This window comes from Asterias amurensis, chromosome 1 (genome assembly GCF_032118995.1).
Source record: "Asterias amurensis chromosome 1, ASM3211899v1".
Taxonomy (NCBI): Eukaryota; Metazoa; Echinodermata; class Asteroidea; order Forcipulatida; family Asteriidae; genus Asterias; species Asterias amurensis.
In genome coordinates, this window is record NC_092648.1 from 4,563,502 (window position 1) to 4,583,465 (window position 19,964).

The 19,964-nt window shown below is 38.3% G+C and overlaps 1 protein-coding gene across 1 annotated transcript; it reads left to right on the top strand.

Annotated features, from left to right (window-relative positions):
• Positions 1-13: 13 nt before the first annotated feature.
• Positions 14-11,656, top strand: LOC139943258 (probable sodium-coupled neutral amino acid transporter 6). Its single transcript, XM_071940082.1, has 13 exons — positions 14-179; positions 1,508-1,656; positions 2,138-2,264; positions 2,693-2,732; positions 3,607-3,685; positions 4,603-4,750; positions 5,280-5,480; positions 6,875-6,954; positions 7,773-7,873; positions 8,740-8,864; positions 9,904-10,063; positions 10,425-10,519; positions 11,100-11,656. The coding sequence occupies exons 1-13, from the start codon at positions 39-41 to the stop codon at positions 11,178-11,180; spliced, it is 1,527 nt and encodes a 508-aa protein (XP_071796183.1). The 5' UTR covers positions 14-38; the 3' UTR covers positions 11,181-11,656.
• The last annotated feature ends 8,308 nt before the right edge of the window (positions 11,657-19,964 follow it).

Sequence of the window (19,964 nt, forward strand, 5' to 3'; positions counted from 1 at the left end):
GAGGTAGGAGCTTATTCTTCCAATCCAGACTAGACAAAATGGCGACCCGCATAACGTCAGGAGGAAACAACCGCCGGCAGATTGTTGAAGAGGCTGACTCCTTCAATCATGCAAACGTGGACGAAATCTACTGGTCTAGTGGTTCGGTCAATTCTCCGCTAGTAGTGAATGCTCCTGAGGTAAGGCTGGGTTATAATTTAAGAGAGTGGTGCCCGCCAACGTTTGACTGTCTTGTGAAGTTCAACGAACTTGTCATGTCAGGATGTGATTTATCATTGTTCTGTTTTTGTAAACAAACACGTGACACAATGACCCACTGATGACCTGTGACTATGTTGATTCTTCTGCTATTATATTATACTTTACTACAGAATAATTCTACCTCCATGATGACTAAATAGTCAACTCAAGGCTAAAGTTTTGGGAAAATATACCTCAGAATTCGGGATTTTATTTACATATTTTTACAAGGAGAACAGCATGACCAGAAATGGAATCAATTCAAAATGAGAATTTACAAAAAATGTGTTTTTTTTATATTATCATCTCAACTGTTTTATTTGATTTGATTTGAACAAGATCATTTTTTATTTATCTCTTCTGTGTGATACTCAGCAGGACTTAAAGATATTTCCTTTTTTTGGAAATGTTGTCATTCTCGGTCGTGCTAGTACGACCGAGGATATCAAAGGTTTCGAAAAAGGAGTACAGCGCCCCAGTTACTGGGTCTAGACTTGTCCTGTGTATTGAAGTTACTCTCCCCGACACTTAAATCACTTGCCTCGGGCCAGTGGTCCAGTGTAAAGTTCTGAGCCCTTTAAAGTCTATAAAATTATAGTGAAGGTCTGACTCTGAGTCAAGTCTGACTCTGTCCTACTTCTAGAAACTATAAGGCTCTCGTACTTTTCTATTGCCTTTTATAGTTTCTAGAAGTTGTTCAGTCCGAGTCTGATGTGACAATCTAGTTTTGACAATCACAACAATCCATTCCATTCTCTCAGCTAAATACCCCTGATTGATACAAAGTCCTTTGTTTTTATTTCAGACTTCAGTTTAACATTTTTTTGTTCAATTTATATACCTATAAAAGTGTTGCTTCCAGACATTTATTTATAAAAAGAATTAGATGTTTGTATTTTGTTGTCATCATTGTTGTCATAATTTCCATAATTTCCAAGTAAATTTGAGAGTTGATAAAAAACCAGACACTGCAATCTCCATCATAAAAAACCCCCCAGTATTTTTAAAATTTTGTTTTGCCATTTATTGAGCTTGAACAAATTGTGGATGCAGGAAACCCAGGCTGCTGTGGTTCTTTTAATTTGTAAATGTCCATCTCATACCACATGGTGAACCAACATTAATTTATATTAAAAAAACATACGAATCTGGCTACACCACAATTAACAACTGAGCAAGTTGTGATAATCGTAACCCTCCTCTTGACTGTTGCCGGCGCACAGAAGGAAGTTGTAATATTTAATATAACCTTCCCCCACCCTAACAGATCCGAAACAGTGATGAAGACTTCATTGATGCTCCTGGTAGACGGTCCTCCTTTGGAATGTCAGTCTTCAATCTTATGAATGCAATCCTAGGCAGTGGAATCTTGGGTCTTTCTTATGCCATGGCCAAAAGTGGTATTGTACTCTTCACGTAAGTTGAAAAAAAAGCAGGAAGCCTGGAGGAAACCTTAACTCTGTGGCTCTTTCGTAAACATAAAGTACAACATTACAGGCTGTCTATTTATCATTGAAGTACATAATGTAGCAAAGGAATGCTGCCATAAATCACAGAATATTAAATACAAAATGTTCAATTGGATAATTTTTACTATCGAAGGCTGCTGTAAGCTTCTAAGTTGTTATAGCCATTAATTTTAAGAATGATAAATTAATTGTATACTGTACCTTTAAAGCTCTCATACCCCTTGTATGGTTATTTGACATTGTTGTATCATAATTACCGGGAACTGTAAAAAGAACAGCTGAACAAATTCCTTTATTTATCGATGAATAAGAAGAAAAACAAATGCTGCTATCACCATAAAATTCCAGATTTGTCCTCCATTGAGCTGTGTACAAATTATGCCTACATTCTCAGATAATGATTGTACTTTTTAACCCATGTATTGTAGATGCTTGCTGATCACAGTTGCCCTACTTGCAGACTTTTCCATACATCTACTTCTGAAGATGTGTGTAGTAAAAGGCGTCAAGTCATATGAAGAAGTGGGTTTATTTGCATTTGGAATACCTGGCAAGGTAAGACTCTAACATTTCATTATGAGAAAAGGAAAGTTTAAGGGTGAGAAATTTCAAACTTCCCAAAAGCTCCTTCAAATCTTTAACTCCAGGGTGGACATGCCATCATTTTGATGTACCTTTGTTTATTTGCAATCAAAAAACGTTTTGTGCAAAACTTTGAATGTCGAAAAGAGCCTGGGACATAACTAATTATTGTAGTTAGGTATATATATCTATAGCTAGATAGCTATAATAACTATTTGTAATTACATAGGTGAGGTGTGCGGTAGCACCATGTGTAAATCCCTTTTGAATAGTGTTGGTCCTGAAATGAACAATGAAAGCTCAATTTTGGATCAGTATGCTCGGATCGTCTGTGAAGGAGAATTTTGTATATAACATTTCTGTGTCACTGAAAGTCTCTCATTTGTTTTTAACTCAAATAGCTATTGGCTGCCTGTGCTATCCTTCTGCAAAACATCGGTGGTAAGTCTGACCATTGTGTTGAATATCACTTTGTTTAGATCAATAATAAGTAGACGAGGTCTAGTGCATACATGTAGTCAAGTTCTGCCATTCACAGAATGGCTTCAAATCTTGGCTGGGCTGGGCATAATGCTTACAAGTGTCCTTGAGAAAGATATGTATCTTAAATCTTAATTACTTTGTCTGTCAGATTAGACATCTATCTGTAGTTCCTGTAATTCAAGTAATTAGTACAGCACGAAACGAAACCAATAATTTGTATTGCGTTTCTTGTTGGTTGTTTCCTTGTCTACAGGCTTCCTCAGGCTTCTGAGTTACAGTGATTCAATTCTGTTGAAGCACTTTTCTTTACTGGAAAAAAAACCTATCATAATTATAACAGTAAAAGAATCTGCTGAAAGCCATTGGACACTTTCGGTACAGAAAAAAAAAAAAGTTCACAGATTTACAAATAACTTACAGGGTTTACAGAAGGTAATGGTGAAAGACTTCTCATGAGATGTTATTCCATGAAATGCTCTACTTTTTGAGAAAACATTAAAACAATATCAATTCTCAATATTGAGAATTACAAATTTATTTTAAAACACATGTCATGACACGGCGAAACGTGCGGAAACAAGGGTGGGGTTTCCCGTTATTTTCTCCCGACTACCATAACCGATTGAGCCTAAATTTGCACAGGTTTGTTATTTTATATATAAGTTGTGATACACGAAGTGTGGGCCTTGGATAGTACTGTTTACCGAAAGTGTCCAATGGCTTTAAGGCGGCCAATCACAAAAGCCTGACTTTTTGTGTGTAGTTTTTATTTTTAATTGTTTAATCTTTAATCTTTTTATATTTATACATGACTGTTTTTTTTTCCTTTCAGCTATGTCCAGTTATTTATTTATTGTGAAAGATGAGCTTCCAAGTATTATCAGTGCCTTCCTAGGAGCAGAGGACAAGAGGTATTCATTTCTCAATAAGAAATAATTTAAGCATCTGCTACTCTGTTCAATAATGTAACAAACTGTAAATGTCCAATAAGAAATTAAAGTAATCATTATAATAAAATTGCAAATCAATGTATCCTGTTGGCTTGTTAACACCATTCAGTGCAAAACAAAAGCAAAAAATTCAGTTTGAAATATTGCCCGGTAATCTCAGATTGGGAAACCCATACAGATTCAAAGTCACATTTAATTAATGACTGCAATATTTGGACTAGCCTGCTCTGTTTGTTTGTTAGTGGCAACGTGTAGGCCTACAGTAAATCCAATTAACAATACGGGTCTATTACATTTACCATGCTGCAAAACAGAAGTACTTGTGTGTGAGGATCTGACAAAAGTTTAATCCAGTCATTTGTCTCGAGCCCTAGTGGAGTTTTTTTTGCATTAATACCGCAGGTCCTTTTGGTTGGTAAGCAGTTTGCAACATCTAAATTCTATTCTTCTGGCATTTGTTTTTGTCCCATGCTTCCACCCTAGGGTCGAAACATCTGGCCAGTAACTATTAAAGAACTTTTTTTAAATATTCTTTATCCCCGATGCAAATTTACATCTATTATATTGTTGCAGTTCCTGCTGTCAAAACATAGGATTCAAACTGCCTCTAGCTACCGGGTAATCTCGGTGGGTTCGAATTCCACCCGAGTAATTTGCCTGTGATATTTTTTTCACAGGACTCGGGGAAGTACTGAGTATACAGTGCTAACACACATCGGTGTATGGGTAAAAACCATAAAAAAATTAATATTCTTCATCCCCGATGCAAATTGTTCATCTATTACACCTATTTTGTTGCATTGATGCCATAGGTCCCGTTGGTTGGTAAGCAGTTTGCAACGGCTAATTCTATTTCCTCCTTTCATTTGTTCCTACAGTAGTGGTGAATGGTATCTTAATGGCACGTATCTCTTACTGATGATTGTGGTGATTGTGATTGTGCCATTATCTTGCCTACCTAAGATCGGATTTCTTGGCTATACCAGCGGCCTGTCAATACTCTGTATGATATTCTTCTCAGTTGTGGTAAGGTTGCCTCGTGTTCGTTTTGTTGCGTTTCGTTTCATATTGGTTCCAACACTTAGTAACACAAAGGCACAAGATTGTTTTAAAACAATTACCCAGGGGGTTTCCAAGTATATTTTTAACCAGCCTCGCTACCATGGGCAGCACGCTATATCGATACCTCTCGTTGCTAACCCCTGGTAGTGAAGCAATGAAAAACCAATGCTAATTGGCTCACCAAAAGTTACCACTTTGCGCAAACGATTTTTGAAAATTTTTGAGTGCTAGTGTTTGGCGCTTGTCGGCCGCTTAATACGCACAGGTCAAAGTGCACATACTTTGATGCAGTACATTTCAAATTAATCCCGTTTTGATGGCCACCCTGGTATCTACTAAAATAGCACTTGCATAATTTTTCGCAAGTTTTGTATTATCAAAATGTTTTGTCATGATGCTATGCACGGAAAAATGCCAGATACAACGTTTTTTGCAAAATACTGACGTGATATTTGTCTTGTTATTTAAAAAACTTGTATAAATTTACCCACAGATTGTTATCAAGAAGTTTTCTATTCCATGCCCACTTCCTTCAAGTATCATGTGGAGCAATACCACAGCTAGTAACCAGACTATCGAACATGATGATGTAACAGGACCACACATTGGACAATACCATCAATTGGATAATGGGTCAACCAATCAAAATGTCTCTTCTGAATGTCAGCCACAATATTTTTCCTTCACAGCAGAGGTGAGTCAAGAACTTTTCTTCATATTTTCTAGCTTTTTTTTTTAATGTGCACAAAATTGAAGACAATCTTTTATTGATATTCAGATGGTGAAAGTTAGCTGTTGCAAACTGTGTACCAACCAAAAGGACCTACTTTGTTTGGTATAAATGCAAAATAAAGTTTGCCCTTAAAAGCATGCAGTTGACACTATTAGTAATTACTCAAAATAACTATTAGCATAAAACCTTACTTGGTAACGAGTAATGGGGAGAGGTTGGTAGTATAAACCACTGTGAGTAACGGCTACCTCTGAAGTGGAGTAGTTTTCGAGAAAGAAGTAGTTTTCCTCGAATTTGATTTTGAGACCTCAGATTTAGACTTTGAGGTCTCACATTCAACCATCTGGAAGCACACAACTTCGTGTGACAAGGGTGTTTTTTCTTTCATTATTATCTCGCAACTTCGACGACCAATTGAGCTCAAATTTTCACAGGTTTGTTATTTTATGCATACGTTGAGATACACCAAGTGAGAAGACTGGTCTTTGACAATTACCAATAGTGTCCAGTGTCTTTAACCTGTTTAGTGACTGGTCAGCAGGACCAGTTAGCTTGACATTTTACTAGTCATTCTTTAAAATGGAATAGGGATGCTTTTTAACACTGAACTAGTCGGCAGGACCACTTGGAGAGAATTCAAATTGGTCCTCAGGTGTTTTAACTGGCATTTGGCCAGCAGACCTCTGTTAAAGGAACATGTTACAAAATTGTTATAAAATGTATATGGTTAGAAATGTGTTGTAAAAGTAGAATACAATGATCTACACAAATATGCCTCAAAATTGCCTGGTTTTCCTTTTATCTCGTCGACTAACACGGTCGGCCATTTATGGGAGTCAAATTTTTGACTCCCATAAATGGCCGACCATGTTAGTTCGCAAAGTAAAAGGAAAACCACGCAATTTCGAGGCAAATTTTTGTGGATCATTATATTCTACTGTTGAATTATCTATCTAACCATTAACCCATTTGCATTTTATAACAAACGATTTCAAACGGTTTTCAACGACCAACTCGCCCGATCCAAGGCAACTTGTTTCTTTAAAGGAGAACGCTGCAGAGTCTTTCTCGAAGGCTAAAATATTCAGATTGACTTAGAAACATGACTACCAACATTAATTGGTTAGTTGTATTGTGTGTTTGTTGCAACTAGAGGATCAGAATAAATGTTATCTTCACAAAACAAATAAATACATCACACCAATGTTTCTAAAACGAAGGCAAAATTGTTATAATTTGTTTTGAAATAATTACTTTGAGCTAGATACTGAAATTAGCATTGTCCAGCATGTGGCAACAATAGCACTATGATCATTAGTTCAAGAGTTTCCTATGTTTTATTGTATAATTTTCAGACTGCATACGCTCTACCTACGATGGCCTTCTCATTTGTCTGCCATACAGCTGTCCTACCAGTGTACTGTGAGCTTGCCAAGTGAGTATAATAATAATAATAATAATAATTTGGGGGGCTTAATCGTCCTTACTCGCAGCTAGAGCTGAATTGCGAAGGACGCGGTTCGAGAAGCAGGCATGCAAGGGCGCATTCAGCTGCCAGCCACATCAACCCATTATGACCACGGAGCACAGCCAAGATAGAAAGTGTTTGATTTTTTCCTGAGGGAGGAAAACCGGATGGTCTGGAAAACCCTCGTGGCACAGCAGAGAACCAACGCACAACTCAACTCACATATGGCCCCGACCGGGAATCGAACCGGGGTCACCTTGGTGAGAGGCGAGCGCTTTACGCACAAGCCAACCGTATAACTCACTCCCACTGCAACAGAAGCAAACACTCCAGGAACAACAAAAAAACATCCTCTCTGTGCCACTGATATTTCACGAAGACAACGAAGGCGATTGCCTCCATGCCCCATGGTCATTGCCTTCGCTAGCACGATCCCGCCATAGAGAGACCGGCTTTGGCGGGACTCTTTCGGCTCGATCAATACGGCTTGGCTTGGCCGTGGTTTCCCTCTTGGTTTTTTATTTTATTCTCATTGTTGTTGCTTTTTTCTTTTCATTCTCTTTTTTTTTTTTTTTTTTTTTTGGTGTTATTGTTATTATTATTAGTAGGCACTCACTGTGATTCGCAGAACCTGGACGTGAGCCTCGGCCGAAAATTCGCCATGGTATGCTGGAATCTCAGAGTGCTCGGTTTTGTCTCTCATAAGCTGTTTATATTGACAAATAATTGAGGCATCTTTTACAGAAATTAAGCAATGATAAACCGAAGGTGTTTTTCTTTTACAGACCCAGCAAGAGACGCATGCAGAATGTTGCCAATTCCTCCATATTTATTTGCTTCATGCTCTACATTGTCTCAGCTTTATTTGGCTATCTCACATTTTACGGTAAACCATTTTTTTCATGCTCGCTTCTGACAATGTTCTTGCAAATTCCTTTGCAAGCCTAACACATCCCTCTAATCAGATCTTGCCCTTTAACAGTGTCTAGTTTTTTTTTCCAGTAAAGGTGGTATTTATGCCAAGCAAGGCTTAATCACCAGAACTTGAATTTGATGCTCTTTAATACACTGGACACTATTGGTAATTTTCAAAGACCAGTCTTCTCACTTGGTGTATCTCAACATATGTAAAAAATAACAAACCTGTGAAAATTTGAGCTCATTTGGTTGTCGAAATTGCAAGATAACAATGAAAGAAAAACACCCCCTGTCATACGAAGTTGTGTGCTTTTATCAGATGCTTGATTTAAGACTTCAAAATCTAATTCTGAGGTCTCGAAATCAAATTTGTGTAAAATTACTTCTTCCTTGAAAACTTTGTTAATTCAGAGGAAGCCGTTTATAACAATGTTTTATGCTATCAACAGCTCTCCATTACTCGTTACCAAGTTAAGTTTTTGCTAATAATTATCTTTGAGTAATTGCCAATAGTGTCCACTGCCTTTAACCACCAGAACTTGAATTGGATGCTCTTAACCACTCGACCATGTGTGACCTCAGTGTCCCTGTAGAGCTACGATTAATGCAAGGGATCCATAAATTGAATAAAATGTTGATTAACATGCTCAGTCCAAATAAGAAACTAATTCCTCATATGAGTTGGACATAATTTGTATGATTCTTGTCAAAAAGAAGATTTCATGCACTTTGGAATTCTTAACCATGAATAAGGGGGACAGGATATCCTGCCACAATGGACCTTCATAGATTATTTTGTTGACGGGTGTGACATGATTGTCATCTGATCTGCAGGTAATGTGAGCAGTGAATTACTAGATGGCTACACCATGACTGGATCCGTTGATCTGGTCATTCTCATCGTACGCATGGCTGTGTGTCTGGCCATAGTGTTTACCATCCCACTAATACACTATCCTGTAAGTAATTTCCAATAATTATTCAGTTTATCTTAATAATAATACTAAAGGAACATTACAGAATTAGTTTTGCTAGCAAAACAGTTGCTGGCAGTGTAAGCACTTAATGTAATCCACCATATATATAAACTGACAAACCTGTAGAATGTTTAGATCGATCGGCCATCTGGGTCATGAGACAATTGTGAAAAAACGATTACAAATTTTGCAATGCATCGATGCCAAAACAAAAATGAATAAAACGCTCACTGAGCGATAAACTCCAAACGCGAAACTAGATTTTTTTATTTCTCAAATATGAAATTTCAAACAGAATTATTTCAAGGGATGTTTTCTACCAATTCTGTAACGTTCCTTTAACAAAGACTTATAAAGGGCATGAATCCACTAAAGGTGCTCAAGTTTCTGCAACAAAGGAAGAGAAAAACAAAAAGGGGAGCGGCCTCCAAAAAAATTAAGTAAAAACGAACTCATGGCTTATGTTATGAGTTGTGTTTTGAGAGAATTTTTTGAATAAGTGAAAATATGCCCAGAGCCAATATGGCTCATCAGGTTGGTGTAATATCTGGTTTCCTTGGCATTAAACTTCTTTGAATACTTCTACTCTCCTTGGACAGGATTCCAGTCCATCCCAGCTCTCCCCGTTACCCTGGGTGGAGAGAAGCAATTATGATAAAGAGCCTTGCTCAATGACACAAGTGTCACGACTGACCAGGCCCACATTCTTTAAATTACAGAACTTAAGTCCATTGCCCCAGACCACTTGGCCACATCATCCCTCTCAAGAGTAGGATAGCAGTAAATAAATGAAAAAATTCTAACATTCTATCATAGTCTTCTCCTAAAGACTAACAGAGTATACTTTTTGAAACGTTGATACCGCAACGGCTCTTTTCAGAGCCAACACTCCCACAAAAAAGATTTACACATGGTTGTACCTGCAAGTTTACTATTTATTTATAGTTTCTTCCTATTTATCCACATCATGCTAAGCTTCAAACAATACTTTATTCTAACATTTGTTTGTCTTTTTTTCTAGGCGCGTAAGGCATTGCTGATGATCGTAAGCACATGGCTACCACTCAGGGATACTTCGTTTCCATGGGTACGGCATTTTGTTTCCACGGCAATCCTCATCACTTCAGTGACCTGTGTGGCGATTTTTGTGCCGAATTTGAAGGCGATTTTTGGTGTTGTCGGTACGTACTTAAAATCATTTCTTAATAAAGAAGAAAAGCAACGTTGGGTATAATTCATATTAGTTTTGGTTTTACCAATAAACACTGATGTGTGTAAGCACTGAATACTCAGTACATTCCCGAACTCTGTGAAAACAAATCGCAGGCATATTACTCGGGTTGGATTCGAACCCACAACCCTTGCAATTCTAGAGCAGTGTCTAACTGACTAGACTACCGAGATTGTCCGGCAGCTAGGGGCAGTTTGAATCCTACATTTTCGTAGCGGTTACTGCAACGATTTTAATAGATGGAAAGTAGAATGTGTTGGCCTGCATCAACCACCTTCTGTTTATAACTGATATTTGATTTCCCTTTATAGGTGCAACGGCATCAACCAGCCTTGTGTTTATTCTTCCATCGCTCTTCTATTTGCGTCTTGGTATGGAACCTTTCAAGTCAGTGCTGAAATGTGCAGTAAGTAGTAGTTTTTAGTTGGTTTGATTTGATATCCTGCTTAAAATCTTGGCTTGTTCTGGAACCAATTCCATGGAGCTACTTTAGCAGAAAACATTGTTTAAGAATTTTCTGCTAAGCAGAAATAAGCAGCATACCAGGCACAATATGTCACATATTGTTGACGTGTCGTGGCACAGCGGCTTAATAGCCCCAAATCCAAACTCTGGTGTTTCTGACTAACAGAGTGTGGGTTTAATAGATGTTAAATTTGCATTGGGGATAAAGAATATTAATTTTGGTTTTTACCCATACACTGATGTGCGTTAGCACTGTATACTCAGTACGTTCCCGAGTCCTGTGAAAAAATATCACAGGCATATTACTCGGGTGGGATTCGAACCCACGACCCGTGCAATTCTAGAGCAGTGTCTTACCAACTAGACTAACGAGGTTGCCCGGTAGCTAGAGGCAGTTTGAATCCTATGTGGTAGAGTGTGGGTTCTACAAGTCAAAGTCGTTACACTTGTGTCCTTAAGCAAGACACTTAACAACTGCTTCGTCCTTATTAAACTTGTAAAATTTTGATTCTGCTTTGCAGTGTGTGGGTCTTCTGTTGATTGGAATAACTACACTCGTCATTAGCCTGACAACCATTATCTACACGCTGATCCAAACATAACGCCCCAGGGTCACACCATGATGAGGATATCTTCCAACTCGGGATTACAGGCTAGGCTTTTGTTAAAGAGTGGGCTGACAGTACTTTTAAGTGCCTTAAAACCAACTGGTGAATAATCAACATAATCAAATTGATGCGTAAATCTTGTGTTGGTTAAATTATTTATTTAAACATTTCATTGACACAATTAAGGCCCTGGACACTACTGGTAACATACTCAAAATATTTGTTTGCATATAAACTTACGTAGTAACGAGCAATGTAGAGCTGTTGATAGTATAAAACATTGTAAAAAACGGCTCCCTCTGAAGTAACGTAGTTTTTGAGATTGAGGTAATTTCTCACTCAAACATTAAAAAGACCTCGGCTGAAGCCTTTTATAATGCATATGGGAGTACACAAAGTAATGCAAAAATTCAAGGGTGGATTTTTTTTTCATCATTTTCTTGTAACTTCGATGACCAATTGAGTCCAAGTTTTTCCTGATTTTTTTAGTGCATATGTTGGGATACACCGATTGAGAACACTGGTCTTTGACAATAACAAAATGTGTCCAGTGCCTTTAAAACGTATTAGTGATGAATCAACATGATCAAATTAATGCGCAAATCCTGTGTGGGTTAAATTATTCATTTTAACATAATAGTGTGCGATTTGTTCCATCCAAATAAACTTAGCAGGAAAGTACTGAATGTTAAAGCTCCTTACGCGCCACTGAGTGACGGATATAAGCGCTTTATAAGAAGCCACTATTGTTATTATGATTATTTACTGCTGGCTCAGTAATATGTTGGTCTTGGAATTTTTGTTTTATCAAACCAAGAGTAATGAGAAAAAAACTGGCAAAATATTTTTAAAAATATTATTAGAAAAAAAGAATCCATTTGTTAAAATTATTAGTAAAGCTGCGACAGCAGTTTTTTGTATTTTTTGACTCTTTAGACACCATTCCTTTTTTGTATAATCTTTACCATACCTGTACTCTTATTTCACTCGGTATAAAGGTATGGAAGAAAAGTGTGATAAGGGAACACTGTCCTTTTATAGTTTCATTTAAAAGAAGACATTGGTCATAAAAGACAAAACACACAAAACTACGCTTATCTCACTTATTGTGTGAAATCTTAAATTTTATGCAAATATTTAAAAGGGCCATTATTTTCATCTGTTTAGAATTGTTACGGTTGTTGGTGCAACTTGTATTGGTTTTGATAAACAAAAATAGGATTATTTGGGAGTTCCTGGTAAATGGTGTTATAATTGGTTGAGATTGGTTTTCAAAGCATTGGTTTAGCAAAAAGAAACATTTATTATTGTTGATTGTCATTTATGTTATCAATTGTGTATTCAAGCATTTATTAAAGGCAGTGGACACTATTGGTAATTACTCAAAATATTTATTAGCGTAAATTACTTGGTAAAGAGTAATGGGGAAAGGTTGATAGTATAAAACATTGTGAGAAACGGCTCCCTCTGAAGTTGAGTAGTTTTCGAGAAAGAAGTAATTTTTCACGATTTTGATTTCGAGACCTCAGATTTAGAAATTTGAGGTCTTAAAATCAAGCATCTGAACGCACACAACTTCACCTGACAAGGGTGTTTTTTTATTTCATTATTATCTTGCAACTGCGACGACCGATTGAGCTCAAATTTTCACAGGGTTGTTATTTTATGCATATGTTGAGATGCATAAAGAAAGAAGTGTCTTTAAATGACCTCTTAACCATTTAAAACATTTGGATGGAGCTGACAATTTGATCCTACCACAATATCTTAAGTTAATTTTTTTAATATTTGGGGAGGACCTCCTTTTTTTTTTTTTTAATCATTAAAAATTAGTATAAAATTGATTGGTGTTTGTTTTAAATTATTATTGTGGTGCTTTGCTTAACTTTTCATAAACCAAGTAAAAATCTGTCCATGGCCTGCATATCCTAGTAGCCTTTACGAACATTATAGCTGTTCATCAGGCATACTGAAACAAATCCACAGACCCTCCCAACACCTGGGTGAAGAGAAGCAATTTATGGTTTAAGTTTCTTGCTCGGTCACATTGTGGCTTGAAAATAATTAATAACACAGCTTTAATACATACTTCTTCAATGCCAACCACAAGGGGGCGCCATGCCGCCAAACTGGTCCCCGGTCTTTATTCACGACGGGCCTCGGAGCATGACGTCAGATGTCCGGCTACCAGCGGACATGTGCAAAAGAAGCAGGGGTGGGTTTTAAAACGTGCGCGCGCAAATTTGGGTTTTTTACGAGGTAAATGCATGCGACAGACTCAGAGAAGCATGAGAAATAGGCAAGGTAAAATCCCATTATTTTCTTCATTTTATGACAGTTTTTTATTCATGCGCAATGCAGGATAACAATCAATATGTGCCAGTGCTTTATTCTGTTCAATTATTAAAACTGGTTCTCTTGCATAGCCATGCTGACAGGATTACAAAATTGATGTCGGGTTTTTGATTCGCCAGAGCAAACAAAAATACTTCGAAATCGCAGACTTCTACTTCAGAAATGTTTCCATATTTGTAATGCTGTCACATGTGTGTACGTAATTGATGGCAAGTTGGATGCTTTGTAAGTTCTCAAGCTTTTTTAAAAATTTTATACTCTGACTTAATTGAGTTTCTTTCATTACTTGCGTAGAATTGACCGGTGAATTTTATAGGTTTTATATTACCATTTTTTAGAAGGCCTACCTACGACCATTGGAAAAGTTTCCGTATGGTACCTTCACTATTTCATTCGATATGAAATAATATAGTTAGTATCTAATTGGAAAAGTTTTCGTATGGTGCCACCACTTTTTCATTCGATATGAAATAATATAGTATCTTTTTTACCTTAATGAGATATCACTTTTTGTAAAAATGAGTGAAAAAGTGGTGGCGCCATACGGAAAGTTATCCATCTAATTTACCTCAATGAGATATCCCCTTTTCTCAAAATTAGTGAAAAATTAGTGGTGGCGCCATACGAAAAGTTATCAAAATCTTCTAAGTGTTCAGGAAGATTCCTCAACTCATTCATTTCATAGAGTAGACATTAGTTCAGAATAGGGTGCATTCAGTGTATTCCCTTGAGCTGCTTTGACTCTGGGGCACTGTTCTAATTTTTTTTTCCATATTCTTCCATTCTCAGCCTTAATAATAGTCCTCGAACTATTTTGGTTTCGTTTCGAGTTTTGGAATTGCACTTTTTTTTTTTTTTTCTTTTTTTTTTTTGCAAAAATTAGGCTCTATGTGTCCTTTGAACTCTCGTTGTTCTTGGGGACGACAGAAAATCCACTCCGCAATCTCAAAACCTGTTAAACATTATATTTCTTACCGTAATTCAGTCCCCAACTACTCCGTTTTACCACTACACTACAAATGCTGATTTTCCCCGACCAGGCATGTATTATTTTTTTACCAGGACATACGTGGAGAATTATCTGCACACGTTCGTCCTGGAAAGAAATAATACCCGATCCGTGCTCTGTGTACAAAACATAAGGACGCGAGTCTGGGAACACACTCTTCATGGTTTTGCTAAACAAATAGGGAAAAATGGCATGTGCACAATTCACGTTTTGCGCAGCTAGATCTGCTGAGTGAGCAAAAGCGTGCGCAATCTGCAAATCTGCACTTTTTTTGTAAGTCAGCTCAAGTTGCTGAAAAATTGCGTGCAATGTGAAGAGTGTGCAAATTTTGTAGATTGCATTTTTGTGTAGCCACCTGATATGGCAATGCATATTGTCGATATTCAACCTAATGCCAAAATTGCCAATCGTTTGATATAGATTGGCAGGTTTTTAGGGTATGACAATCTTCCCCTCCCACTGAATCTTGTCTTTTTAACCCTGCTGCTTCTACTGCATCATCTCTCTAGCTCTTCAGAGCCCTGTCACAATCTGGGGTTATTAACTAGGTTATAGTCTCAATGTTTCTGCTGTTGACTCCGAAGCTGCAGATCACCTTACTGTGGCCGGTGAGGCTTTGTGTATGTCCAGGTCCGACAGTCGTGGCTTCCGCACCCCGCACTGCAAATCCATTGGTACTTAAGTGATGACTGACACGGTACATTGTTTTCTTTCTTCGCACCAACAAGCTTGGACAAAAGAAATTAAAGAAGAACTTTCAAATAATGTCATCCCTACAGAGCAAGAATCTTTTTTCAAAGCTCCAGAATTTTCTAGCCAGGTAAAGTCTCCTTTAAAGAAGCTCGCTCTTCTTTGGTGTCTTAAGGATGCACATGGGCATGTTCTCAAGTCTGCTCTTCCCTTAACATGTACATTATATATCTTTTTGATGCCCTTGCGAACCCCTTGTGCCCTGATATGATTGACACTACCAAAGGAACATGTTACTTCTGCCCTTTTTTGCTGGGATTAGCTAGCCAAAGCCTCGCCTTAGCACCCACCCCCAACATGCCTTTGACGATCTACTCGACAAGCAAAGCAACATTTGAAGCACTCTCGATGCATTTCTTCTTGATGGTAATCTCGTCAAAGATATAGATGAGGCAATGTTGGAACTTCTGGGCCGTCATCTCCTTTCAAAAAGAAATAAGTAGATTTTCTCAGTATTTTACTCTTCAACTTTGCCGAAAAGATTCGGAGGAGGTCGTACATTTTGAGGTAGACAGTCCTTCAACAGTTCCACCAGTAATGGAAATGTAAGGTCATCGTGGTTTACCTGTGTCAAAAAAGGTCATTTCGTATTTTTGGTTCAACACTGGAGAACTCATACACGCAAGACATTTGGATTCTCCAGTCAGTTTAATTGCCGCCACTTGAAAAAGCCACCGTTTCAGTTGCAGGAAAGAGTACCTGCCAAGAATACCTTTATCAACACTTCAAGATGGAATTAATAAATCTAGTAAAGGATTTGTTAATTCTAATCGACTTCTTGGGATCAATTGACCTATATAAAGGATGCCTACCTCTCGTTCCCTATTCACATGGAACATCGCAAATACCTGCATTTCCTTTGGCAAGACAGTCTGTTTCAGTTTGCTTGTCGTTCCTTCGCCCTCATCAACTGCTCCAAGAACATTTGCAAAAGTCCTCAAACCAGTTGCTGCACATCTTCGTCAAATGGGATTTTGATGAGTGTTTTCCTAGAGGACATCCTCATTTTATCCCACCAGCACCAGTTAACTTACTCTGGTTTTCTCATCAATTCATCTACACTGACATCGCTCGGGGTAGAAAGTAAACAGGAGTGTAGAACATTGCCTAAGTATTCTTCAAGCAAAAAATTTGATGGTGAGAGTTTCCTCAAGCCTTTAGGCAGTCATTCCTGCACTGCTGTTCTACTGAAACCTACAAAAAGACATCGAACAGGACAAGGTGATTGCCCTGCAACATCAACAATTCCTACGACTCTGTAATTATACTTTCCCCGACCTCTCAAGTGGAAATGAAAATTTTGATAAGCTGAATCATAGTGTAGAATAGTCACACCCTTCTCAATAACAATTAATATTAGTAACCAAAATTATACAGCGCCTTTTCAAAAGGATACAAAGCGCTACAGGGAAAATGTAACCAGCTCAAGGAACCAGCGATGGAAAATGCCCGGTCGCCAAACTTCTGGAGGATCGAAAAATCGCCAGATTTAATTGTGATTGAAGACCTTCACATTTGGGTTTGCTGAAGTATAGGCCTAATGTGTCTGAATTGATGAAGGGAAAGTGTTGGATACAAACATGAACATGTTCAGTGCTGTTTTAAAAGTGATCCGCTGGTCGGCTGGAAACAAATGGAGATCCGTGAGCAGAGGTGTGGCATGGGAATACTTTGGCTTCATATGGATCAGTCAAGGGGCCTTGTTTTGGAGTTTTTGTGGGCGGTTGAGATTGTGTTGCGGTAAAAAGAGAGTTGCAGTCGTCAAGGCATGAGAGTATCAGTGCACGAACGACAGAACGACAGGTGTCGTTGTCCAGATATTTGCGGATTATTGTGACGTTGCGTACATTATGTAATACGGACATGCACAGATCAGTGACATGTTGACTTATTGACATGGAGTTGTCAGAGTTGCTCCCAAGTTCCAGAGGGATGAGACAGGATTGATGGTTGTGTTTCCTATCGTGAGGGTTATTTAGTAGCTGAAAACGTTTGTAGTGATATGGCGACAGTGCTATGAAAATCTGTTTTATTTTCATTCAGCATGAGTTTGTTTGCAAGCATCCAGGTTTGGACATCCTGAATACAGTTGGATAGCCTAAACAGGCAACACTCAGCATCACACGGGATGGTAGGATTAAAATCCAGGTAGATTTGAATGTCATCAGCATATGTGGTACTTACATGTACTCAATGGCGCGACGTCCCCAATAGGAGTAACGTACGTGGTGAAAGCACACCAAATTCAAGGTGATGAACATCAGAGTTGGCACAAGCAGCATGAACCCAATGTGTTCTTCTTGTGAACTAGGTAAAGAACCACTTCAATTCAGCATGGAACCAATGGAAACACTGGTGTGTTCAAGGCCAAGTTGATCCTATTCAAGCACCTATAGCCGACATCCTTGAGTTCCTGTACAGTCTTTTGCAGGAATGACTACAATATATTTATAGAACAATTAATGTTTAAAGATCAGCTGTTTTTCAGCTCATGTTCAGGTTGAAGGAGCTTCCATCTGGTCAACAATCCCTGGTTTGAAGATTTCGCAGCCTAAATATTGTACAACCTCCATGTAGGATACTGGAAAGTAACGTTACTGGAAAGGTTCTACTGTACACCCTTTCACTCCCTCGTAATAGAGAGTTGAGTTTAAGGCTTCTGACCTTGCAAACAGCTATGCGGGTTGCACTTCATCCTTAATCGCTTTGGACTGCAGTTTATGCAAAAAAACAAAAACAGCTTAATATTGTGTTTACCCTGGTGAAACCAACAAAGTGCTCTACAGTCAGGCAACGCAGCCAAGAAAGTGACTTTAATACATTATCCTCCTGTAAACTCTGTGTGGTGAAAGCCCTGGACATACATGTATATCTTTAGAGGACATAGCCTGTCCGAGGACAGGGTAAGAACAAACTGACCAGTCTGTTCTTGTCATTTGTGAAACCTATTCATGCTGTGGTATTTCCTCTACTATCGTATGGTGGTTGAGAACTTCAGAAGCATGGCTTCATCTAGTATGTGTCTCATTACTAGGCACATTCAACTGGGGGAGCAGTCACCTCAGCAGCGGCTCTACCAGGGGTATCTACAGCACGGATCCTAAAAGCTGCAGATTGGTCATTAGAGACCAAGGTTTTGCAAGAGGGAAGTTACAACGTCACAGTTTGGGACAGCTGTCCTGGCTTCGGTTATAAGTATTGAAACATACACAATGAGTCTGGAGGACTAGGCTGAAGTATAATTTGAAATAATAATAAGTAGGCCTACTACCTGAAATTGGAATTTTTCAAAATCTGAACCTGATAATGCTGAGAGTGATGCAAGGGATGGATGGAGTTGATGATTACACTGTCATCCCACCAGAGTGGTGAAGTACGACTATCAGACCAGGATGAGATCTGAAGGCGTCTAATGACAACATTTATTATGAAACGCATGAACACAGTCACTCGCTCCAGTGTACCTACTTAGAAATCAAGGACCAATAGAGCCACTTAGATCTGTAGCGCCATGTCACACAAGGCAGCTCTTCCAGGCAACTTGGAGGCAACCGACTGCAGTGCGTGCTACAGGACCACTTTGACAGCAAGTAATTTTCCAAACGATGTCTTACGATCCCTGAAAAAAGTATGTGGACATCAGATGTGAGCAAGTTCACTACATGGAGATTGCCTGGAACCCGTTGCCTGTAAATTTGTAAATGGCCTCGTGCCCTACATTTTATGATGAAGCAGGGCTGTACGTGTTGAAAGGGCAAGGGCATGCACCAAGGCATTTTCTTCTAGGTAAAGGGCACCCTTTGATGAAATAGCAAATTTGTACTAGAGCATTTCAAGGGCACCAAGGCAATGACCAGGGGACATGGAGGCAATCGCCTTTGTTGCCATCGTGAAGTATCAGGCCTGATGAAGAACAAGATGTGATTGCTACACATTCCTACGCAGAATGTCAAAGTAGGAAGCTCTTTTTAGTGGGCGGTATTGTTGATGTTGTTTAGTGTCAATGACTTTGTGTAGTACTGTTTAGAGACCTTGCTTGGTTATTTTATTTGATTCATTGATTTACCCTATAGATGTTCACTTGTCCTTCTACATTTTAGAGTAGTTCTAACCCAATGTCGTCATGGCTTTGCTAACTGTAGGCAATAAATAACATGAGCATACAATGCTGCGCTTATAGTGGAAGTGTGTTTCACTGTAGCAACTTTTCACTTATGCAGCTAGCGTAGAAATTGAGCACTTGCCCTCTCGGCGGAGAATGATGTTGATAAGCGCCGAATTACGCATTAACCAAAGTATGAAATTGGGTCTAAAGATGTAGTATGTTTTTATCACTATACTCATTACTTCGCTGTTGTGATCAGATTATACCCAGTATATTGTTTGAAACTTATTTTCTCACTAAGCACCATTAAAATACATTTTTTTGGTAGATGCTTTGCATGTTACTAAACCACCTCTATAGCTGAGCAGATTCTGAGTCTGACATAGACGGATGGCTGGACAGTTATCCACAAAAATTCTTCACACATTTTTAGATGTACAGCTGAATACAGGCAAGTCAAAGGAATCCAATTGTTGAATGCCTAAAGATAACAAAAATGTTGATATCTTGATCACAAAAATAAGAATCAAATGTACTACTGGACTGTTAATAAACTGCT